This window comes from Cherax quadricarinatus, chromosome 13 (genome assembly GCF_038502225.1).
Source record: "Cherax quadricarinatus isolate ZL_2023a chromosome 13, ASM3850222v1, whole genome shotgun sequence".
In the NCBI taxonomy this organism is placed as follows: domain Eukaryota; kingdom Metazoa; phylum Arthropoda; class Malacostraca; order Decapoda; family Parastacidae; genus Cherax; species Cherax quadricarinatus.
Genome location: NC_091304.1, coordinates 33,978,218 through 34,003,956, shown reverse-complemented (window position 1 = coordinate 34,003,956; position 25,739 = coordinate 33,978,218). Strand labels below are relative to the sequence as shown.

Sequence of the window (25,739 nt, the reverse complement as noted above, 5' to 3'; positions counted from 1 at the left end):
TCTCAGAAACACTATGTATACCTAATTCTTTCCTCTTTTAAAAAGGATTTTGGAGTTATAGGACAATTAGAGCAACCCAAAGACACTTTTTTCGCCCAAAAGTTTTCTGTTTAACCAAACAAGGGGTCTCAATATCTCAAATTTAAATACACACATGTAGTAATTAAGAATGATTATTTCTGTTTTCAATTGTTTTTCCCCTTACCTAAATTTTCTGATGGAAACTTGTATGGGCAGGATGGCAACTAGCGGATAAGCTGCTCAACAAATTGGGCAAGATAGGATAAAATGCAGCCATCTGCTCTGGGCTGGGCTATTTAAAACAACTAAACCCCATTGTCTGTAAAACAAAGAAGAGGCAGATGTGAGTTATCTTTTAAAATTTTCAGTTTTTTTTTTTTTTTTTTTTAAAGTTCTTTATGTATTTATAGGGTGTGAGTTGTATTTCTTTAAATTAATTGTAGTTAATTGTCTTGAGGCATGAACCCCAGTCAATGATTCCTTTAAATTTTATTTTTCTTTTCAATTTTGTATCTGGATATTGTCATCAATACTTTTTTAAAAATTTTATTATTCCCTATCATGTTACTTTGACCATTTTCCATTTAGTTTTTTTACTGAAAAGTCTTAAAAGATACATGTTTTCTTGTATATTTCTTCCTGATTACAGTAGATTTTATTTGGATTTTAAAAGGGGAAATAACCAAGATGCCAAAAAAAAAAAAAAAGCAAGTGTGGCATTTTTATTGGGGAAATTTTGATAGCCTCGATGGATGTAACAGTCACCCATTTCCTACTGATTTCCTGACATATAATGCCCTTCTTTTTTACACAAAGTCTTGGAAAAATCAGCCTGCACTATAATTCAAAGGGTCCAAATAGGTTTTCCACAAAGGGGTTTCAAGTTTCAACTGCTTGGAAACTTCTTCAAATTTGTGTGCTTTTTGTGTCAAAAAAACAGTACTTATTGCTAGTTAAAAAGGGGCAACAGGTTTAAGAAAAATCCCAACTTTTTACTTGCTGTGTTATGTCATATACCTCTTTTGGAGCGGGTGTCAGTTTTATCCTCCCTTCAGTTTGATAGCTGTAATGTCAATATCCTACTCTTCAGTGTGGGAACTATTATGTGCTTTTTATATCCTGCCCCTTTAGTGTGGTAAGAGTGCAGGTTATTCCCCCCCTTGTGTGGGAACTTTTTCAGTGTTATATCCTACCCTTCAGTGTGGGGCTGTTATGTGCAGGTTATATCCACCCTTCGTGTGGGAACTGTTTTGTGCAGTGTTATATCCACCCTTCAGTGTGGGAACTGTTATGTGCGTGTTAATCCTACCCTTCAGTCTGATGCTGTCATATGGTGTTATATCCTTCCTACCCTTCAGTATGGTAGCTGTCATGCTTTTTTATATCCCCAAAACCTAATGTGGTAACTCATGTATAGTGTTTTATCAATACACCAAGTGACAGCTGTCTGTGCATCTTGTATTCCATGTAGGGTCTTTAAAGTTTTTGATATTAAATAGCATATCCAATCATCAGTCTTATTTAAAAATTTGTGCAGATCTTTTCCAAAGTATTCGATATTTTTTCCTTCGTGCTTTTTGGGAAAAAAATGGTCATCATCTGGTCCCCCTCTTGGTTGACAGAAAAGGGTTAACTCACTAAACCCATTTTAAAATGGACCCCGCCCCGGCATCACCTCGTTAATCCATCCGCTTTAAACTAAAAAATTTTCCCGCATACGCTCAAAAAATTGCTCCGCTCGTCCCAACCGCCAATGTCGCCCTAGCCAGCCTCCATGTGCCGCCCCTGGCATTGTTTACCAGCCACCTCGCGGGAACATTCAAGCATACAAATTTGGGAAAATTTAAAATTATTACAGTGTTTTTTGGGGATTTTATCTGCAAAATAAGTGACCATGGGCCCCAAAAAGCTTCTAGTCCAACCCTACAGCAATAAGGGTGAAATTCATGAGATGGAAAAAATCATTGATAAGTATGAAAAGGGGGTGCGTGTCCGGGGTGGCCAGGTTGTATAATAAACCCCAATCAACCATTTTACTATTGGTGGTACGGCTGCCCCCTGCTGCTGCTGCTGCTGTAGCATCGTCTGCTGCTGTAGCATCGTCTGCTGCTGCTGAGCATCGCTGCTGCTGCTGGTCGTCGCTGCTGCTGTGGGATGTCGCTGCTGCTGGAACTGCCTGCTGCTGCTGCTGCTGCTGTTTGTACCGTTTTTGGGTGTATTGAGAATCCAAGAAACAATTAACCCCAGAGGTTTTTCCCCAGGATAACCCAAAAAAATCAGTGTCATCAAGATTCTAACTTATTTCCATTGGGGGCCTTAATCTTGTCTCCCCGGATGCAACCCCACCAGTGACAACACCCCGGGGGAAAACCGAAACCCATATTTGAATTTAAAGCCAGCAAAGGTTTTTAGAGATTTAAAAATGTAGTGGCATACAAGTGGATAAGGCCTGTTCTGGAAAAATGAAACAGGACCTACAGTACTCAGGAGGAAAAAGGGACTCCCAGGACACAGTGTCTCATCAGTCATTTGCATCTTCAATAAAAGGGAAGTGTCATTTATTCTTCATTTTAATGTACATGCACAAATATATTGTGCATGTTTCTATTTGCATGTATCCTTCTCTTTTGTGTGGAAAATATATATTTCATTGTAAAATTTTTTTTTTATACTTTTTTGGGTTTTGCCCGGGTTAATTTGATTTCCATTATTTCTTATGGGAAAATTCATTGATCCGATCATTTGATAAAAACTCCCCATTAAAGTCAAACCCCCAATTATTTTAATTTAATTTTATATGAGCTTGGCAGGGTCCCCTCCGTTTCCCTAATAAGAGGCTTGAAACTTGCGTTGGTTCACCTAGGGGTCTTTGACCAGGTCTTCTGGTAATATATCACTGAGGCATATACAAAAGGTCTCCTCAACATTCGAGGGGTTTGGATCAAAAGCCTCCAATGTTGAAAAACCTGAATGTTTGGTGCCCCAATATTTGTAGGGGAAAAATCATTAAAAAATCTTCCCCTTCTTTTTAACCATGAATAATCATAAAATAAGAAAATGTCATAAATTGTAATAAATATATACATTTATGCTTTCAAACGTATGTTTTTTAAAAACATGTATGTTATTAAATACCACAGACTCCCCCTCCTCCCAATGCCTCCACCCCCCGAGTCCCTACTACCCTCCCCCCGACCCCTGCAACTGGCAGGCCCTCCCACCACTCAGGTTGGGGGGTTTTTTTTGTTCATTATTTGCTATTAAACTACAGAATAAAAATGTAAACCCCTTCATGACTGCATATTGGAAAGGCTTTAGGGGAAAGGTTTTGATGGTGACATCATGTGTTTATTTTAAAACAGCAAAATGAACATTTCTGCTATTGCTAATAATAACAATAGTAATAATAATAATAATAAAATAATAATAAATACAATATAATTGAAGAAGGAAATTTTACAAAAAACGGGAAATGGTTGAAAATCATCAGTGTGACTTTTTTTATGCTGGAGGAAATTTTCCTGCTCTTCCCAAAAAAATTTTACAATAATTCAGCGGTTGAGGCAGTGGTATTTAATAACATATATTTTTAAATAATAATAGTACATGTTATTATTAATAACATTATTATTAAATGTATCATTTAATAACATATATGTTATAAAAAAAATAGTACAGATTATTAATAACATGTTTATTAACATGTATGTTATTAAATACCATTGCCTCAATCACTGCCTCTACCCTCCAGTCCCCTCAATCTACAACAAAACACAATGTTTTGTGAAATGTTTGGAAGAGCAGGAAGACTAATGTTCCTAGCATAAACAAAATCACACTGCGATGTGTCAACCACTCCCCCCATTTTTTACAACCTTTTCAATTTTTATCATATTTATTATTATTTATTTTTTTTGCTGCAGAAAAGTTTAACTCTTGCAGTGTTCAGAGTAAACCCCCCGTTTCCTTCCTTTCCTAAATCATTCCCGTTTGGTTTTATTTATTTGTAGTTTTAAAACAAAAACAAACAAACTCACCCCACTGGGGTGAGGGGTTTCCATTCTCAGAAATAATAACTTTAGGGGGAAACTTAAAATGATTTGGCGGTGGGGAAATTTTGGGGGTTGGGGAATTGGTTGGGAATTGGAATTGTGAACCCCCTGAAAAGGAAATGAAAGGGAGACCTGTTCAGTATTCTCAGGGAAAATGTATGATTATTATTTTAGTCTCCCTTTCAAGGTTCAGGGACTGTATATTTAATATTAGTGTCTTGGTGAATTTGGTTTACTGAACTTACTGTTTGTTCTAAACCTTTAAACTTAAAAATGGTAATAATGTGCTGTACTGGGCAACATTTTTGTACCCCCTTTTCCGATCCTTACCTAGTGCATTCCAAGCACTTTCACTCTCATGCTGTAGTTTTTTTTATCAGTGGAACCCCAAATATTGAACAATCCGTTCAGAGTTAGTTCTAAATTCAAAAAATCTGAAAAAATGAAAAATTTCCATAAAAAATAAAAAAATACAATTAATGTTCCCGAAACCCAAAAAAATTCACAAAAAAAAATACATTTATGGGTTAATTATAGTTTTTCATAAAACAACAAATATAGTGTTCAATTATGTATTAATAAATTTAAAAAACATAAAATAACATTTTCACCTTTTTGAAGTTTTGATGGGATCTGGGAAAATAGGGGGGAGAGAGGAGTTGGGGTTAGTGTTTGGAGAATCCCCCTGTAGGACCAGGTATCAAAACCCTCCTGGGGTTACTTCCCCTTTTCTGTCTTTTTTGCCACTAGGGCCAGCGAAATCCTGGACCCCTGTCTCACAAAATAACTGTCCCAGTCCTCTGTTTCTGGGGCCTCTTTAATTTCCTAAAAAGGGACATGGTTCTGTCACTAAACTTGTTCAAAGATGGCTTTTTCAGCCTCAGGGGGGTACTTATCCACAAATATTTGGACATCATTCCACTTCTTTTTTCCTTCTTCACATCTATGGTGTTTTTTACTTTCTTTTCCACAGGGTACCACTACAATTTCATTGCTCCCCTTGTAGCTTATTTACAGTTCCACAACATTAAACACAATGAAATAATGTAAATGTTTGAATGGGGTGCAGGTTAGTGCTCACTCAAGCATCAACAAAACCAGACTGGTCACGACCTGCATGGGGGCGGGGAAAAGGGTTGCTGGACAGGTCCAGTACTTGGGGGTTCGGGGGCTTGATAATAGGGGCAAAGTTTGGGTTAAAAAGGGGTTTTATTTTTAAGAGTTATAAGCGTCTTGAAATTTTAGGGTTCCCCGATCTGTCTCATTGGGGTGTTTAGTTGTCCCTTTCATAAATATCTATTTCTTCTTCTTCTTTTAACAAAAGGGGGGTTCCCCCCTAGGGGGTGGCCCAAAGGAAAAACAAAAATTTCTCCTTTTTTTGAAAATCAGGAAGGGTTCTTTGCTCCGGCATTTTATTTTCCTCTTCACCGTCATGGAGGAAGTTTTTTCTACTTCCCCCTGGAAATAAGAGGGGAAAAAAACAAGGACAAGAACTAGAAAAAAAATGAAGAAAACCCAGAGGGTATGTTATATATATGTTGTACATGTATTTTAGTGTGACCTAAGTGAATAGAAGTAGCAAGGCATCCCGAAACCTTGCATGTTCATGAGGCAAAAATGGGCACCCGCAATCCTACCATCCCCTAAAAAAATTATAGCTTTGTTTACACTATTTGGGAGGGCCCCTGTACCTCCTGGGGGGTTTGTCATATCTATTTTTAATTGCATATTTGAGTATTCAGGAGGACCTTCAACTTTTAAATTGTGTCTGTGGATAGCTATTTTTTTCACTTTTAAATCCATGTTTTTCAGCCTGTATCATAGTCTCTTGTTCCACATCTTTACTTTTGTTGAAGAAATGCCCCCACATATAAAGTGTTTCTTCTGGTACCCGTATTTGTGAAGTCTGCCTCTATTATTCCCCCCAGCTTCCCGTTTTTACCAACTCACATAAATAAATTCCTTCCTTTGTCTTTGCATCATTTTTGCATTTAGTTTAACTTTTTTTTTCCTTTTGAACAGTCTTTTCATCTCTAACTTTTAATATCTCTCAGTATCTTGGATATTGTGACCACGACCCGCTGTTTCTTTATATCAATGTTCTTTTGTTCTTGAAGCCTCCTCTTTCCCAGGTCATTTCTATGGGACTAACTGGTGACAAATATTTGGATCTTCTTAAAAATTTCTTATATTGTTTGGGGAAAGGTATCCTTTTCGCTTACTAATTAAAAATTTTTACTGTATAATATTATGAAGAATCTAAATTTAAAATTTTCCCGAATGTTTTCTTGTCTTTTTACATGCCCTTCTCATTTGGGCTCCCAGTGATAGGTTCTGTTGCCCCTAACCCGGGGCCCCTTTTTTTCCTAAGCCTTTTTTCTGTCAACAGGCCAACAGTTAAACAACCCTCCTTTGTTTTAAAAAATCCCCCCCTTTCATTTTTAACAATATAGTACTTTTGGTTTCCTTTCCCCTTTTTTTCATTTTCCCCAAAGTTTAACACACAGCCATCAACTGGACTATTGAAAGTAAAGGACACAAGTGCAAAAGGCATTTATTATGGAAATTCGCTTTCGGAGCTCTGTGCGTTTCAAACAGTACATGGACACAGAGGGTATATACCCCAGGTGAGGTGCAGTACTAGTGGTATTTGTAGTAGTAGTGATACAAGTTGTAGTAGTAATACAATATGGTAGAACAATTAACTCACACATGAGTAAAAAAGGGTATAAAGCTATTACTTGGGTAAATAAAAATAGGGTTTGACAAATACATGTATAGACTGGATAGAGAAAGGGCCCGTTTCATTGTTCATTCTCTGTAATGTGCTTTTGTAGTATTAACAGGAGAGACTTTTGATGGCAGGGTTTACTGTTTTCAGGGGGATTTGTAAGACTTCGAGATGGTGAAGTGCCTTTGTTTTGTTTAAATGTATTCAAAACTGCGACCTGATTCAAGGACTTGCTCTGGAAAATTTGTTTTTTTATACTAATTGGCCCTAATTTCATAGATGATTGGTGGAAATTTTAGTGTTGTAAAAGGGGTTGTTCAAGTTTCGCCTACATGCATAAATGTGTTCATTGGGGGTGTCGAGGTTTCTTTCTGTCTCACCTACAAAAACTTTCGCGCCTCCACAGGGTAATGTAAAAACCCCGCATTGACTGGTTCTGGGGCTTTTATTTTGTCCCGGTTAGATCTTTATTGAAGTGCTGGGAAACATTGGTGACTTTTTGTGTTGTAAAAGTACTTTAGAACGTTCAGTCAACCTGGCTGTTGGGGGAAAAATTATAACTATGTTGGGGTGGTGTTGGTGCATGAAATTAAGTCTGAAGGCTCTTTCTTGCAGTCTTTGATGAAAAAGGGAAAGGGAAAAAGAACTCAGTGAAGGTTTGGTAATTGTACATTCCTTTTCAAGAAATTCAGGACTACAAATTCAGTATGCTCTTTGGAAAAACCCCATGATGTCTCTTTTTGGGCTTAGTGCATGTATCTTGACTGGGAAAAGAAATTTTGAGATCATTTTTATTGGAGGGTTTTTGATAAACTTGAAATCTTAGGTTTTTTGTCTACTTTTTGAATGAGGGCGCGAGGAAAAGGGGCTTGTCATTGGGCTCTTCTTCTGTTAAACTGGATTGCGTTCAACTGCGTTGAGCCTTTCCTAAAAATTCTGTACATCAAAATCTTTGGGTTTTTTTAGGGGCGTCTCCCCGAACATAACCAAGTGGGGTTGAAGGGATGATGTTGGTGAAATGTTGGACTCAGGTGTTCCATGACGTTGGTTTTGGAGGCACTGATGGGGGCCCCATTCCCATGCCGTGGGTTTGTTTGTAGAGCCTGTTTTTAAAGAAAACAGTTGAAATTAAAACAGTTCAGTCAATAACAAAAACTCCTGGGGTAGAGGAAGATTAAGGTCCCGATTACCTAAAAACCAAGCTTTTTTAAGACTTTTTTGGAAGGAAGTCATGTCCCAAAAAGCTTAGTTTCTTGTTTCAGATGGATTGGTTTTGGATGGGGTTGAGAAAAGGGCACCTGAATGTTTAAGATGGGGTCATGGTCCCGAAGGCAGGAAAGATGTTTGCAAAAACCCGGCTTTTGTGTGGCATCCTTCCTGGCCCCTGATTGGTCAGAGGAATATTTTGTTTATGGATCTTGGGGAAAACCCTACATGTGCTGGTTTAGGTTGCTGGGTAAAAAGTACAGAATTTCTTCCCCTTTTCTATTGCATTTGATTTGTCTGGTTTTGTATAGAAAATCTTTGGGGATGCTCCCCATGGAGTGCTGATGGGTTGTTGAATGTAACTCAAAAAGGGCCATCATTTTAGTGTTGTAGTCCTTTTGATATGCGATCCCCTCTTTGGGGGGTGGGGGAAAGTTGGGGTCTTGGGGTCCTAAACAGTATTTTCTGAAGATTAGAAGAAAAGGTTTCCATAAGTCAGTGAGTGCCCCCTTTTAACCCTTTGGAGTTGCTGTCCCCCCCTTTTCTTGGGTTTCCGGTAACTAGGTTGAGTTGATATTAGGCTTTTTTGTTGGGGGTTTGTTTTAGTCCCAGACTCAGTTTTTTTGATTTGAATTTCAGGCAAAGGGTCAAGCAGTTTCCGGGGATCAGTTTAAATGAAGAAGAGTCAATGACAAAACTACCTTTCTCGTCCTATTCACAAAATAAAACAACCTAAAATTTAAATTTTTCAGAAACCTACCAATAAAAAAGATCCACACTTCTTTTTCAGTCAAAATAATTTCTAAGACCAAAAACATCATCATAGTTTTTTTCCCAGAGCATAGAATTTTTGTTCGAGTTTCTTGATGAGGAAATTTCATACATTCACCAAACCTTCACTGATTAAATTTTCTTTTTTTTTAAAAATGCAAGAAAAAAGCCTTAGATCATTAATTCTCCCCCCCAAAAACTCCCCAAAAAAGTTATAATTCTTCCCAACAGCCAGGTTGCACTGAAATTTCTAAAAATACATGTACTTTCACAAGCTAACACCAGAGTCACCATTTACACTTCAATAAAGGATTAACCAGGGCAAAAACAAAGCACCACGAAAAGTCAAGAGGGGGTTTAAATATACCCGGGTCAACAAGATTAGTGGGGGGCAAAGCCCAAAACCTCCAATAACACAAACATTTAACGACAACCCCTGTGGCAAACGAAATTTCCCCCAATCCTCCGTGAAATTCAGGGGGGAAAAAAAACTAAATTTCCCAGAGCAAGTGCCTTGAATCAGGGTAATCATTTTCAATACAATTAAACAAAACAAAAAGGGAGCTTACCATCTCAAGTTTAGCAAGAATCCTCCCGAAAAAAGTAAACCCTGCCATCCCTAGTCTCTCCCTTTTAAAACTACACAAAGCACATTTCAGAGAATGAACACTGAAACAGGCCTCTTCCCGTCTATATTTTTCAACCCATTTTTATGTTACCCAATAATATTTTTTATCTTTCTCAATCGAGTTAATTGTTCTACCATATTTATTACTATCACTTTTTCACTACTATCTTACCACAGTTTTACCCCCCTGAGCCTTTTATACCCTCTGTTCCCTGTACTTTTGTGGCTTGACAGAGCTCCTGAAGGCAAACTTTGCCACAATAAAAAGTCCAAAATTGTTCCCTTTTCTTTTGTATTGTCTAATTTTACCAACATTATTACAAACGGAAATTTTTGAATGTCCTTGTCCTCTTTCGCTTTTTTAGTCCCCTTCAATTTCTATTCTCTTGAGCTTAAACATAGTTGGTAAATTTTTAATACCAGGTTTGTTTCTTCTTTAAATACATTGTCATCAATTTATATTTTAAAATTGGTGGTCCATACTCACCACCTTCTTACAACACCATTTACAGCCCATTCCAGCTGTCTATAAGAACAGACAACTGGGAAATATTTTCTTTATTTGTTCCCAATAATTTTCTTCATAGTTTCAAATTCTGGCTCTTTTTTATAACCCTCAACACATTTTCCCGTCCCCTAATCTTTTTTAAATTTGCATGTCGTTACCCCTTTTTTTTCTTCTGTGTCTCTAACCGGCATTTCTGCCTTCAGTCACTTTTTTATTAATTTTTAATTGTAAACCCCTTTTGTTGCATGTCTGTTTGGTTGTGTGAATTTGAGATCAGCTGTGTGATGGGGAGGACTTCTTAATTTTGCTCAGAGTACAGTAAATACAGACTTATTTCCATACTTTTTTCTCCCCCCCCTTGATTAAATGAAAAGTTTGGAAAATTTCCCCTATCAAATGGGAAGTTAGGAAAAAGAATCGGGGTTTTTTCACTGGAGTCTTTTTACAAGATTTTAGGAGATTGTGTACAATTTCTTTTTTAAAAATACAAAAGGGGGCTATGCACCCAGGGTTTGCTTCAAACCCAAAAAAACCATCTAAATTGGGTTCTAAACTGGCTGTCCCTGGGGAGAACTATGTCAGGGTCTGATTGCATTACTAATCCAGGCCCAAACTACCCAATACAGTGGACCCCCTTATGATCAGCTTCCAATCGACCAATTATGAAGATATTTATGTAAAGGGTTTTTCGTGTATTTTTTGGGGTCTGAAAAAGATAATCAATTCACAATATTCCTTATGGGAACAAATTGTTGTTGGCACCTGAACATACTTCTGGGAAAAATATCGTTAGGCGGGGCCACTGTATAGGGTCTGAAATAGTTTTTGGGGTTTAGCTAAATTTTTTAGTAACCCAGTATTAAACAAACGCTAGTTGGGTCTTGAATTGATGATCCCGATTAGTCTGGGGCCAAATTTGTCCTGGGATTTTTTTGCCTGTAATCTTTTTTTTTAACCCTGTTTTTCCTTCAAGATACATTATCAGGGCTTTGTCAAACTTATTTATTAAAATTTCAATATTGGACATTTAAAAAAGATGGGACTTTTATAAATAAAGTGTTCTGTTAGAGCACTAATAATAATTCCATTATACCTATGCACTATATTAAAGCCCCCTTATCCCTCCCGATATGGTTTGAGGGGCCCTTGAATATAACCCATACAAAACATATGTCAATGATGTGCTTGAAGAACAGTAAGTCCCTCCCCAAAGCATATATTTAATTTCTGCATTGTTTCAGTTTTTTTAAGCATTTTTTTTGAAAAAGGAATAATGCTGATTGCCATTCTGCTTCTGATGCATGATGCTGCTTATTTATTTTATGTCTGAATACTTGGATGACTTGTGTTTACCAGCACATTTTATTTCGGGCCTTCAGGGGGGAGCCATGATTCCAGTGAAGGACCTTTTATTCAAAGGGAAATGAAAAAACCCCCCAATCACACCTGATTACCTCCCCTCCTAGGCACTGAGGACCTCAGTGTTCAGTTCTTTCCTTTTAATATTACATGTGGTGGCTCATGCAACCTCTCATATGTTGTGCTTGATGCTTGACGCTGTTTGTGACTAAAAAGGGGTCCATGGTTTTATGGAATGCATGACTCCTTAACTTTAAACTTTAAAAATAAACACCCGATTGTTATGTTGGCACACAGTGAAACCTCGGTTTTTTTTTTAATTCATTCCCGAAATCTGCAAAAAACGAAATTTTATGAAAGCAAGCAATATTTCCCTAAAAAATAATGTAAACTTGTTAACCGTTTCCCGATGCCCAAAAAGTAAAAGAAAACATTTTTAGAGAATAACGTAGTTTTATGTACAGAAAACAATTAGAAATAAATGTAATGGACTAATGTAATGGATAAATAAACCCTTTAAATCACTTTTATTTTATTGAAGACTCTGTTGGCGTAGGGAAGATGGCGGAGGGGGCAGAGGGAGGAAGGTTATCTCTACCACCATTACTAACACACACACACACACACACACACACACACACACACACACACACACACACACACACACACACACACACACACACACACACACACACACACACACACACACACACACACACACACACACACACCAAAAAATGAGTAGGCGGGATCCATACAACTTTGAGGGTAGGGAAAAAGCTCAGGCCGGGGAGAGTGACCTGTAGCGATCAGTAAAGGGGGGCCAGGGCTGGACTCGCCCCAAAACCTAAACCCAGGTAGTACACACACACACACACAAGGCAAAGGGATACAGGAAAATCCAGTCTGGGGGACATAAGGTGATAATTGCAGTAATGTACAACCCCCCAAAGGACTGCAGGGGGCCCAAAAAAGAATTGATGAGACAACGGGCAATGGTCACACACTGCTGAGGGGGCCAGGAGGCCACATGGGGACAAAGTTACTAGTTATGGGTGATTTCAATCACAAGGAGATTGCTGGAAAAAACCGGGAGCCCCATGGGGGCCCCAAAACATGGAGCCAAGATGATGGATGGGTACTGAAACCTCACCAAACATGTTAAACACTACCAGAGGGGGGGAGAGGATAAACCCAGCAAGACTGGACCTTTTTCCCCCGGTATTTCGGACATAAAAGGATATCATGTAGAAAGGCCCCGGGGCTAGTGATCATTTGGGTTTTGTGCTTATACATAGTTGAGCTTAAGGGAAGGTAGCAGAATAGGGTTTGGGAAAAAACCCAAATACAAAGGGGCTCTAGGCATGGGAATTTCCCAAGACATTCAGGGGGGGGGAACTGACGGAAAAAAGTACAAGAAATGATGGACTATGTAACAAAAAAAGGGGGGCAGAGGGGGGGTTTGTTCCCCAAGGGGAAAAAGAAATAATGGGAAGAACAGACAGTCCTTCTTCACCCAAAGGGTAGGGGGCAAAAAAAGGGTACTAGAGAATGGAAAAAGGGAAGAAGCAGAGAACCAGGAAAATAAAGGATTAAAGAGCCGAAACAATATGCAGATAAGAAGGAGGTCAGCACAATATAAAAATGACATAGCATCGAAAGTCAAGTCTGACCCGGGAAACTTTTTATAGCCATCAGGAGGAAAGCAACGCAAAAACCAGGTAATCAGACTGAGGGAAAGGGGGATGGGGGTTTACAAGCGACCGGGGGTATGTCAGGAGCTCAACACGAGATTTAAAAAAGTATTTAATGGAAACCAGTAGGATCCCGGAAATCAGAACAGGGGCACCGCAAGTGCTGGATGAGGGACATATAACCAAAGGGGGAGGTGAAGAAGGTATGCAAACCCTTTACACCCAAAGGCAGGGGGCCCCGACAACATTTCTCTGTGGGGCCAAAGAGGCAGGATACTTTTGTGTCATTAACAAGATCTTCCCATCAAAAACTGGGCAACTCCTGAGGTATGGAAAATGGAAAAGTCCCAATTTTTTAAAAAGGGGGGGACAGACATGAGGCACTGAACTAAAACCTGTTTACTAACGGGATAGTATGCAAAGTCATGGAGAAGATCATTAGGAGGGGGGTGGGGCACCTGGAAAGGAACAAGGTATAATTGAAACCAGCACAGTTTCAGGGGAAGGGAAAAACCCCGTTCCAAACCTCTGGAGATTTATGACAAGGTGACAGAAGTAAAAGGGGGAGAGAGGGGGGGGATCATGCATTTTGGACTGCAAAAAGGCCTTCCCCAGTTCCTCAAGGGACTGCAAAACTAGAGGGCGGCACAAAACGGAAGGACTGCAATGGATCAGAGAATACCTGACAGGGAGGCAAAAACGGGGTCATGGTCGGGGCGGGGTGTCAGAGTGGGCGCCGGCCCCAGCGGGGTTTCCCAAGGGGTGGTCCAGGACCTGTGTTTTTCTGGTATAGGGAATGACAAAGGGGATAGACTCAAAATTCCTTTTTGCAGATGAGGGAAGTTAATAAAAAAGAATCAAATGGGATGAGGATCAGGCAGGACTAAAAAGGCCTGGAAGGCTACAAGCCTGGTCAGCAACCTCCTTGTTTTTTCCCCCGAAAAATGCAAATCATGAAGTTTGGGGGAAGGGCAAAGAAGAACGGGGACACAGTATAGTTTAGAAAAAAGACTGCAAACCTCACTAAAGGCCATACCAATTAACCCGCTGCCCCAAAACTCCGGGTCCGAGCCATAACCAGTAAAAATAAGATTCACCCCTAGGTATTTTCCCCCAATAAGAGCACAGGCATTGGCCCAAAATGGTTTTTACGGGGAATCTCAGTAGCGTGGCCGTGGGAACTTGTGTCCTTCACGGCCCATGTTCGGCGGTGAAGACGAGCAAAAAGGGCCCCTAGAAGACCTCTCTTGATTTTGTCGGGGTGTTTTTTTCCCTGGTGAAAATACTGTTGGGTAATTTTTATTGTGTTTTTATCTAGGGCGGGTTTTGAACTTTCGGGTTACCGCTTATGTTTTTTTTCTTGTCATTAGATTTTTTTGACCACTAAAGGAAAAAAGATCGGGGTGAGATAACCGGAATATCCCCTGAGGTGAAATAAATGATAACTGCCACATACGGGTTGGAAACCTAGGATGCGCCAATACCCGTAAGGAATCGTTCAAGTTTCTGTATACCAACGCAGGCCCATACTAGAGTATGCAGCACCCGTTTGGAATCCACACCTGGTCAAGACGAAAAAATTAGAAAGTGTAAAGGTTCCCCAAAAACTAGTCCCAGAGCTAAAGCGATTGTCCTATGAAGAAAAGGGTTTAGGGGGAAACAGCCGCAACACTGGAGGACAGGAGGGGCAGGAGACATGATAACGAAATATAAAATCTGCGTGGAATAGCAGCGTGGACAAAGACGGGGTATCCAGAGATGGGAACAAAACAAGAGGTCTTGAAAGTTGAAGACTCAGATGAATCAAAGGGGTGTTAGGAAAATTTTTTGTCATAGAGTAGTAGCCATGGAATGCCTAGAAAGTGAAGTAGTGGGGGTGGGGCCATACTAGTTTTAAGGGGTTGATAGCTCATGGGGCAGGGAGAGAAGGGGCCTGTGCAATCAGTGAAGAGGCAGGGCCAGGGGCTTTCTGACCCCCGCAACCACAAATAGGTGGTATACACACACACACACACACACACACACACACACACACACACACACACACACACACACACACACACACACACACACACACACACACCCCCCCTCTCCTCCCCTCTCTCCCCCTCTCTCCCCTCCTCTCTCCCCCCTCCCCTCCCCCTCTCTCCCCTCCTCCCTCTCCCCCTCTCTCTCTCCCTCCCTCTCTCTCTCCTCTCTCCCCTCTCTCCCCCTCTCTCCCTCCTCTCCTCCTCTCCTCCCCCTCTCCTCCCTCCCTCCCTTCCTCCTCTCTCTCTCTCTCCCTCCTTTTCTCTCCTCCTTTCTCCTTTTTTCTTTTTTTCCCCCTCTCTCTCTCCTCTCTCCCCTCTCCTCCCCCTCTCTCTCTCCTCTCTTTTTTTTCTCCCTCTCTCTCTCCTCCTCTCTCTCCCCCCCTCTCTCCTCTCTCTCTCCTCTCCTCTCCCCCTTTCCCCTCTCTCCCCCTCTCTCCTCTCTCTCCCCCCTCTCTCTCTCTCCTCTCTCTCCTTCTCTCTCCCTCCTCTCCCTCTCTCTCCCCCTCTCTCTCTCTCTCTCCTCCTCCTCCTCTCTCCTCTCTCCCCCCCTCTCCTCTCCCCTCTCCTCTCTCCCCTCTCCTCTCTCTCTCTCTCTCCCTCCCCTCTCTCCCCTCTCTCTCTCCCTCTCTCCCCTCTCTCCTCTCTCTCTCTCTCCCCTCCCCCATATATATATATATATATATATATTTTTTCACTCCACCCTCTGCCACCATCCACCCCCCTTTTCCGCAAAAACAAAGCCAGACTGCTTAAAACGCATGGGATGCTTTGTGGGGGTGCAGGTGGACATGTTATACATCAGACCACTGTCCTCGCAAAACGAGGTGATGAATGAAAACTAAAAATCCATGAAAAGTTTAAAAATGAATTTGATGAAAAACCCAGGCTCCACTTTCTTGATCTCTTTAAAATTTACTCAAGATATTGACGAGTCAATTCATCACAGAAAGCTTGGCTTTATTTTTACTTTTATATATATGAATGGCATGCAAATTTTTTTCATTACATAATTTATATGTACTATTGTTGTTCATATTTGCATTAACACTAATTTTTAATCTTTACTTCATTTCTTTTTTGTGTGTGTGTGTGTGTGTGTGTGTGTGTGTGTGTGTGTGTGTGTGTGTGTGTGTGTGTGTTTTCAGTGTTAGACTGTTGTGAGAATTTATTGTAAATTTTGAAAACATTAAAAATTAATGTTTACCAGTAATAAAATACCATATCATTGCAAATTTGGTAAACAATTTAATGATAAAATATATATTTACTCTGAATTATTTACAGTATAAAGAATTTCAAACACTTGAAGATGAGTGAAACTATTATTAATCTTCATCATTGCTCACAGTCCTCTCAAAGTTTGGAATTCAGCAGTTCAGAATTTTGTTAAAGTTCTCTATAAAATTTGTAGAATTTATGTTAGACTGTATTTCAAGTGATATTTTCCTATAGATGCAATAGGTAAATAATGAAGTGCATCCTTGACCTTGTCTAAATTCTAGCATAAGAGGCTCCCAATCACTAACATCATACAGGTGACTAATCTTTGGATGACATTCTCTAAATTATCTATTGATGACTTGGTTATAGTTGATTACTTGTAAAAAAATTAATGGGTACATTATTATTAGTGTGAGCCAAAACATTAAGCATTGAACAAGTTGTCACATGAAGGTTAAATTAGCTATGTTTTATATAGTCTACAGTATTATATTAGCAGGTGATGAATGACTTTAATAGTTGCAAGTCTCAAGAACTGCTGTACCAGTTCATTTCATCGGTTATTCATAGCATGTTTTGCTAACTCAGACTTAGTGACTATAATTTTGGAAATGAGTCTTTGTTTGTATAAATTATTTTCAAGGTTCATAGAGTGTAGTGCAACATTAACTTTCTAATATTTTTTCTAATTTTTATCATTAAATCACTAGTATGTTTGGATTTTTCTGTGTAGGAATGGCAACTAAGTCTTCGGAAAATTACAAATAACAACAAACTCAACAATGTGTGTCCACGAACCAACTTGATGAAGCAGTAAGTTTTGGTGGCAGTGAAGGTGATAACAGTATTAGTTTAGCTGCTGCTACCCAGCCAGGCTTTAATGAAAGTATGAATAATTTCTTAATTTTATTATAAAGCTTTAAATAAAGTTACCTCTAATTGCTGCTCATCAGTGTACCGGTATAACCCATATGTTATTTTTGATGTTGGTAGGAGGTAGCATTGTGTTTGTATAGCATGTAGAGTAACTAAATGTGCTCAATACTTTAAACATCTGTGAGTACAGTAGATATTCTTACTTCAATAACTTTGTTGTCCAAACTACCAAAACTTCACATAAAATTGCATTGAGTGTGTATCGTAATGTAGTGTTATTAATAAACATATCAGTTGTTGTTCGTACTAGTAGTCTTATGTAAAAAGCTCGGTAGTTTGGTGTACTCTCATTGTTATGGTGATGACTGGGTAAGTAACATCTCTCTCATGATAAGCAGACAGATTCTTGAGTCACCACTACAACTTATGCAGAATTGCCTAGTATACATGTTGAGCACTTCAAATTAAACATAAAAATAATAGTCATGAGCACATAGTTTGCATGTGCAGTATACAGTGGTTGTCATACTGCGTTTTATTTTCTAAATATAGCTATACAGTATAGTACTGTATATGTTAAAAGGGGAATAATCCTGTTGAGCATACCAGGTACAGTGTATGGTTTAGTTATTATGAAAAGAATTAAGGGTAAGATAGAAAGTAAAACTGCAGAGGAACAAAGAGGTTTGAGGAAGCCAGGAATGTGTAGACCAAGTATTTACATTGAAGCATATAAGTAAACAATACTTAGATAAAGGTAAGGCACTTTTTTGTCACATTTAAAAATTTAGAAAAGACATGTAATAGAGTGAATAGGAAAGCATTATGGTAGTTGTTTGGAATAGGTCGTAGGTTACTATAAGAGTTTTTTTTTTTTTTTTTTTTTTTTTTTTTTTTTTTTTTTTTTTGCAGATGGTGAGGCTCAGGCTAGGGTATGCAGGAGATGGGGATTATTTTCCAGTGTGAGCAGGCCTCTGTAAAGAATATGTGATGTCACCATAGTTGTTTAACATGTTTATAGATGGGGGGGTTGTAAAAGAAGTGGGGGTTGTAAAAGATGTTGGAAAGGTGTGAGTGATTAAAAGATAATGAATTTAATGCAAAGTAAGAGTTGCCTCAGTTGCTCTTTACTAATGATATAGTTCTTATGGGAGATTTGAAGACAAGTTGCAAAGGTTTGTGAAAGAATTTGGAAGGGGTATGAAAAAAAGAAAAAGAAATTAAAAGTGAACATTGATAAGATTAAAGTGATGAGATACAAAACATCGAGGCATTGAAAGATTGGATATCAGATAGGAAGGAGAGAGAGTATGGAGGAAGTAAATGTGTTCAGATATTTTGGGTGAACTTATCAGTGGATGAGTCTATGAAAGAGGTGGGTGGTGCATGGACACATTTGTGGAGACAAAGATCTTTTTCACTGATTGAATATTAAATTAATTGAAAAGCCATTAATTCGTTCCTGCACCCAGGAGAGACGAGAAAAAATACTTGAATATGACACTATTATCAACTTAACGGCTTATTTATCTATCACAATTCATCTAATATGACATAATAAACAATATAATTAGCACAGAAACATGAAATGTACTCTAGAATGAATAAAATAAGCCATAATATGGTGGCAGAGGAAGTGGCAGCGGCAGAAGCGTTGGCCATTTCTGTCACAATTTGACCATGGTATCTTCCCATGTTCTTACTGTAAGAGAAAACGAATATTTTTGAGGTTAACTGCAGTAGATCACTAGGACCCATGGTTAGACAAAAGAAATTTGGCCAAATGACTGTAAAAAATGCAGACAAGCACGAGAGAACTGCCCCCCACACGGATGTAAACATGTTTACTGCTGATCAGCTGTACCAAGTAGCAGAAGCAATCTGAATTATTACATACATATTATGCATTATTATTATTATTATTATTAATTTAGGGAACTGATGCTCTATCATTATAATAATAATAATATTATTGTTAGTAGTAGTATATTATTATTATTATTGTTATTATTGTTATTAATTTAGGGCAACTACCCGAACACACTGTTCCTAGCTCCGACTAACCCATACGAAGTCTCCCTTATTATCAACACGCTAAAAAACAAGGCAGGAGATTTAAATACCTTACCACCCTTTATATACAAAAAAGTGTCACAAGTGCTATCACCAATCATTGCAACACTCTTTAACAAATCCATTGAATCCTCCACCTTCCCTACAGTACTCAAAATAGCAAGGGTCACCCCGATCCACAAAGGAGGAGACCAAACAGAGTTGAATAACTATAGGCCAATATCCAACTTGCACCCTCTCTCAAAAATCTTCGAAAAATTAATTCATAAACGAATCTACTCCTACCTTATCTCCCAAAACATACTCAACCCCTGCCAATTTGGATTCAGGCCAAATAAAAATACTAATGATGCTATTATACACATGCTAGAACATATATACACTGCAATAGAGAAAAAAGAAGTCCCACTGGGGATCTTCATTGACTTACGTAAAGCTTTTGATACAGTTAACCATGATTTGCTCCACGTAAAATTGTCACACTATGGTATAAGAGGGCACTCCCTCAACTACCTCAAGTCATACCTCAGCAACAGAAGCCAATATGTGTATGCAAATGGGGCAAACTCTTCTGCACAACCAATTACAGTTGGTGTCCCACAGGGAAGTGTCCTTGGCCCTCTTCTCTTTCTCCTATACATAAATGACCTACCAAATGCTTCGCAATTACTCAAACCCACACTATTTGCAGATGACACTACATACGTCTTCTCCCACCCGAGCCCAGTCACGCTAGCCAATACTGTAAATACCGAATTACAGAAAATATCTACCTGGATGAGGACTAACAAACTTACACTAAACATTGACAAAACCTACTTCATTCAGTTTGGTAACAGAGCTACAGATGTCCCTCTTAACATAATGATAAACGGATCACCTATCACAAAGCTAACAGAGGGAAAATTCTTAGGAATCCACCTTGATAATAGACTCAAATTTCATACACATATACAACAAATTTCTAAGAAAATTTCCAAGACTGTAGGCATACTATCGAAGATACGGTACTATGCTCCACAGTCAGCCCTCCTGGCCCTATATCACTCTCTTATTTACCCCTATCTCACCTATGGAATTTGTGCATGGGGCTCAACAACAAGTAACCATCTCAGACCACTAATTACCCAACAAAAGGCTGCAGTTAGAATGATAACAAATTCTCACTATAGGCAGCACACTCCACCAATATTCAATACACTAAACCTACTCACCATACAAAACATTCATACTTATTACTGCACCTATTACATACATAGAACACTTAACTCTGATATTAACCCTCCCCTCAAACATCTCCTTGCCAACCTCAACAGAACACATGACCATAACACAAGGTACAGATCACTCTTTGATGTTCCTCGTGTCCATCTCACACTATGCAAAAACTCAATGCACATAAAAGGCCCTAAAATCTGGAACTCATTACCTGTAAATATAAAAGAAACACTACCTGTTTATAAATTCAAGTCTCTTCTCAAAGATCACTTACTCACCCAAAACCAAATAAATACTGAATAACTGAACCTTATAAATTGTATATCTTAAATGTTTCTCACAATTATATCACATAAATGTTAAACCTAAAACCCAGTCTAACTTTATTATTTTTTAAATACACTACCTAACAAAATACTCCATTCTACTGAATGTGCAACAATGCATACAACCATATGACCTGTCTTTGTAATACTCACTTGTGCTTTATAGTAATCTGTTTACATTAAAGTTTTATCACTGATGTCATCATTGCTTAGTTCATCTTAAGTTAATTTTAAGCCAGCCCGTAATGCTATGCATAGTATAAGTGGCTTTGGCATGCTGCTCTTATCTGTATTTTTTGTACCTCTGTATGTGTGCTCAAATTTTTAAATAAATAAATAAATAAATAAATAAATTATATTGTTATTATTATGTTATTATTAATTTACGGAAGCTCTATTGTTATTATAATAATACAGTAGACTGCCATTGAAGAATTGCTGCACAATTTTATATAACATGTTGTATTATTAATTTAACATGGTTCAGTTTGTGAGAAGGAAAAAAAAAATCTCTTTTGCTCAAGCGGCCGCCTTGTGTAGCAGCCAGGGAGCCCTCCCACCATCCCAGCATTCCTAATTCATACGTGTCCAGTCTTTCTCTGCTACAAGGCAGCTGTGTTTGTCAGTTGTGTTACGATATTTTAATTACTATATCTTGTATCTGCCAAGCAATCATGACACCCAGTAGCCATACTAGTGTTGCTGAAAGTGGCATGAAGAGGTATAAGCACTTAAGTCTTAGAATTAACAAAGATATTAGACAAGAGATAACCTGTAGCCCTAACTGAAGTGTTACTTTGTACACAGAAAAAGAGGTTAACATAAGTTTGTGTGACTTACTGAATGACTTGACTGACTTATTGAGTGAGTTGACTGTAATAATATTATATTATTATTGCTGAGAAGAAAAAGATAATGATTTCCATGGAATTAAAGTATGAAATCATAGATAAACAAGTGAGGTGTCCAGGTTTTGGGTTGAGGGAGAAGAGGGAGGGGGGAGCTGGCTTGTAACTCAAATGTTGGCTCGTAACTCAAAGCAAAAAATCGACCCAGGGACGGCTCGTATCTCAAAAAACCCGTAAGTTGGGACACTCGTAAGTCAAGGTTCCACTGTATATATTTTTTTAACACAACAGCCGTCTTCCACCAAGGCAGGGTGACCCCGAAAAAGGAAAAACAAAAGTTTTTCGTTATGGAGGAAGGTTTCTTCTGCATTATTCTACTACTGCACCTCTTCAATAGGGGCTTCCTGGCGTGGTGAAGAGGCTCTTGGTCTAAGGAATTAGACCTTTTGGTCTTCCTTCCTCAGACTGAACCTAATTACCCTCTAAAATCCCCCTTTCCCTATCCCATCCTCCCTTTTTCCCTCTTCTCCTCCCCATCCCTTCCCTATTCCCTTCATATTTTCAGCATTTGGGATTTTTCCCACAGGCACACTAGTTCCTAGGTAGGGGGAAGGGTACCGGGGTCCATCCCATTCCATTGAGGTCCTTGGCAGTGGTGCAGTTTGCCATGGAATCTGGATCACCTGGAGGTGTCTCGATCCCTCTCCTGTCTCCCTTGGGGTGGCTTTGGGTGTCTTTTGGGTGATGGGTGTATCTCTGGAGGCTGCCTGTCAGATTCCTGGGGGTGGTGACCGAAGGAGGTGTGTTTTGTGGCAGGTGTCCAGCCACCCTCTCTTTTGTCCACCAAGGTGGCTCAGCGGGCGTGAGGCTGCTATACCAAATTGCCGGTTTACTGGCATGAAAGGTAGGGTATGCCACAGGTTCCATGCCGCATATGCACTACTTGCGGTGCTTGGGTCCTCTTGGGCGTAGAGGGGGATTTACAGCCCTTTTTTTGGGCCTCCTAGGAGCTGTTCCTCCACATTCCCCCTTTTTTGTTTTTTCTTTATTTTTTCTACAAAACAACAAGAAAGAAGTGACATAACCATGGAGTCCCAAATCCATGAACCTGCTCCCCCCGGGCCCCATACTGATACTGCACCCTGTTCCGACCCTGCCTTGTTATTTGACCACTCTCTGGATATTGCTAATGTCCCTGTACCTCTTGCTGGTGCCGTTTCGTCACCCGCTTCAGGTACCAGGGTTTCATCTGATTCCTTCAATACGTCTGACCTCTGCTCTTCTTGGACTATGCTTCCGGCTTCTCTCTCTATGGTGTGGCAGTTTTCGAAACACTCGCCCGTACCATGTTGGACCCACTTCAGTCCCACACCTAAATGCCCAAAACCATTACATGATGATACTTCTTCGCTTCCTTCTCCTTCTTCTCAGAAATGACTGGCACATCATGCACTCCCTTTACACGCTGTTTCAGAATACACAATGAACTAAGTTTTTTACTCTACAACTGATTTCCTCTACTGCCTGTCTTTCTGACCATAGTATTGGCAAGGCACTCCTATGCCATGTTGGTAGAGATATATCCTTTCATGCTCTCGAGCGGTATACGCATCATCACTGTCCAGAGTGCTAACCAAGCTCAGCTCACGATCTTTCTCTCCTTGCAACTATTGATACTATTCCTGTAACTATTGAAAAACATCATTCCCTCAATTCTTGTAGTGGGACTGTCATTCTGCCCTATACCATTGTCCAACATAATTTCCAGACATGTGGCGATGACATTCTGCAACAGCTAGAACTCCAAGACCTCCCAATCCTCAAAGTAGACACTTACGTCCTTCCTGCCAATGGGCAGAAATGATACCCTTGCAATGTAGCTCACTTAGCTTTTGACTGCCATGAGCTTCCATCCTCTGTATATATTGTGGGACACCGTTTACAAGTACGAGGGATACACCGCAACAGTATAGAAAGTGCTGGCGTTTTGGTCATCCAGCAAAATATTGCAGGTCCATGGCCGAATGCCCAGTCTGTGGTGCCAACAACCATGCCAGTACGTCTTGTAGTCTACCTCCCTCTTGCCTTAACCCTTTGACTGTTTCAGTCGTATATATATGTCTTACGAGCCACCGTGTTTGATGTATATATACTCATAAATTCAAGCGGCTTCAAATCAAGCATGTGAGCGAATGGGTCTGTGTGGTCAGTGTGCACCATATAAAAATAATCCTGCAGCACGCAGTGCATGAGAAAAAAAAAAACTCCGACCGTTTTTTTAATTAAAATGCTGAATTTGTGATCTATTTTCGTATAGTATTTATGGGTGTACTCTTGTTTTCTTGGTCTCTTTGATAGAATGGAAAACATATTATAAAAATAGAGGTGATTTTGATTGATTTTACTATGAAAAGAACCTTGAAATGGAGCTCAGAGTAGAGGAAATGTTTGATTTTTGCCAATGTTCAAAAGTAAACAAATGTCATTTTCCAATAAATGTCCAAGTAGCCATTCTAATATGCAGTCATGAATGGGTTGACATTATTTATACAATTATTACAATATTGCAGTAGTCTGCATAACAGTAAATCTTCTATTTTTTGTTTGAATAAAAATTCAAAATAGAAAGCAAGAGTAATATCAGAGGGGCCTGGAGACATGACTGATAAACAAAGAAAATGTTATTTTAGAGCCAGGAATGTCTGCATTGTTCATTCTGGACCTTATTTTGAAATTATCATATTTTTTAATTTTCACGAAATTGGCCAAATTGCAAATTTCTGACCATGTTATTGGGTAGCTGAAATCGGTAAATGGGCAGTTTCTTGTACTCAATCGATAGAAAAAATGGAGTTCTAAAGAAATAGTTATGAGTTTGGTCGACTGGAACAATCAAATTAGCTGAAAATAGGGCTCAAAGTGGGCGAAATCGCTGATTCAAAATATCGCCGAGGTCGCTAATTTCGCGATAGCGTAATTCCATCAGTTTTCCATCAAATTTCGTTCTTTTGGTGTCACTACAATCAGGAAAAGATTCTCTATCATTTCATATGATTTTTTTTTTTTTTCAGAAATTTTGCGACACCAGGAGACACCTCAGGATTTGGTGTTGCGACAGTCAAGGGGTTAATTGTCATGAGGCTCACCCATCTTACTCTCGCGGCTGCCAGGTTTACTTAAATGAGCATGAAATTCGTTGTCTCAAAGAAGCAGAAGGCCTCCCATATGCTATGGCAGTCTTATCTATACCTCCAAGGGAAACTTCCCCATACTTCTTATTCTGAGGTTACCAAATGTCCCCCCTCCTCTGGGGTCCCAACTTCTGCAGCCTCCTCTGGGGTCACCTATATCTCTAATTCTTTTGCTGTCCTGGACTCGGAGGTCCCTACCTCGGCACCTCATTCTGTTCTCATCTCTTCCTCTTCTCACTGACAAGTTTCTGTGTCTACAAGACCTCGTACAACACTTACTCCCCATTGCATGTCTCCTTCAAAGTCCAAAACATCCCCATTGTTAAAATCTCCTTTAACCCATCCTTCCCTTCTGCAACCTGCACATTTTTCCTTCCCAGTCTCTGTATTCGTTTCTTCACCTCTAACTGGTTCGGTTACAGTGTGGAGGTTCATCCTCTTCCTCATACAGTACCTTCTTTCCCTGACCCCTCCCAAGTTTCTTCCTCTTCTGCCTCCTCGTACAGTACCCTCTTACCCTGTCCCCTCCCAAGTTTCTTCCTCTTCTGCCACCTCCCAGGTCGCTTCCTCTCCTGTCTCCTCCCAAACTTCTTCCCCAGTTCCCTCTACCCTTTCGTCCTCCCCTACTTTGATACAGTCCATCGTCGCCCTGATCTTTACTCACCCTCCTTCTTCTATCTCCAATATTGTACCACATAGAATGTCCTTGCCCTTTGAAACACTTGAAGCTATCTCAGAATATATTGAGGACACTAGACCATTGATGAACACTGTAATCCACCTCCTGTTCCTCCTCTTCACTCTTCTCCATCTGCATAACTCCTTTCTTCGTAGTGTCCCAATCCTTCACTACTTAAAAGTTATCCACTGCCTCCACATGTTGACATTTCTAACCCTACTAGTCCGTAGATACCTCTGCCTTCAGATTTTTTGTATCTTTGCTAATCATGGCTTATCCACAATGGAATATTCGTTGCCTCAGAGGT

The 25,739-nt window shown here is 39.5% G+C and overlaps 1 protein-coding gene across 1 annotated transcript in view; it reads left to right on the top strand.

Annotated features, from left to right (window-relative positions):
• The first annotated feature begins 344 nt into the window (after nucleotides 1-344).
• LOC138852656 (1-phosphatidylinositol 4,5-bisphosphate phosphodiesterase-like) overlaps nucleotides 345-25,739 on the top strand; it is a 37,309-nt gene continuing 11,914 nt past the window's right edge. Inside the window, exons 1-2 of the mRNA XM_070084746.1 lie at nucleotides 345-364; nucleotides 16,955-17,034. Coding sequence (XP_069940847.1) covers nucleotides 17,027-17,034 — 8 coding nt within the window. The 5' untranslated portion in view covers nucleotides 345-364; nucleotides 16,955-17,026. The remainder of the gene's footprint in view (nucleotides 365-16,954; nucleotides 17,035-25,739) is intronic.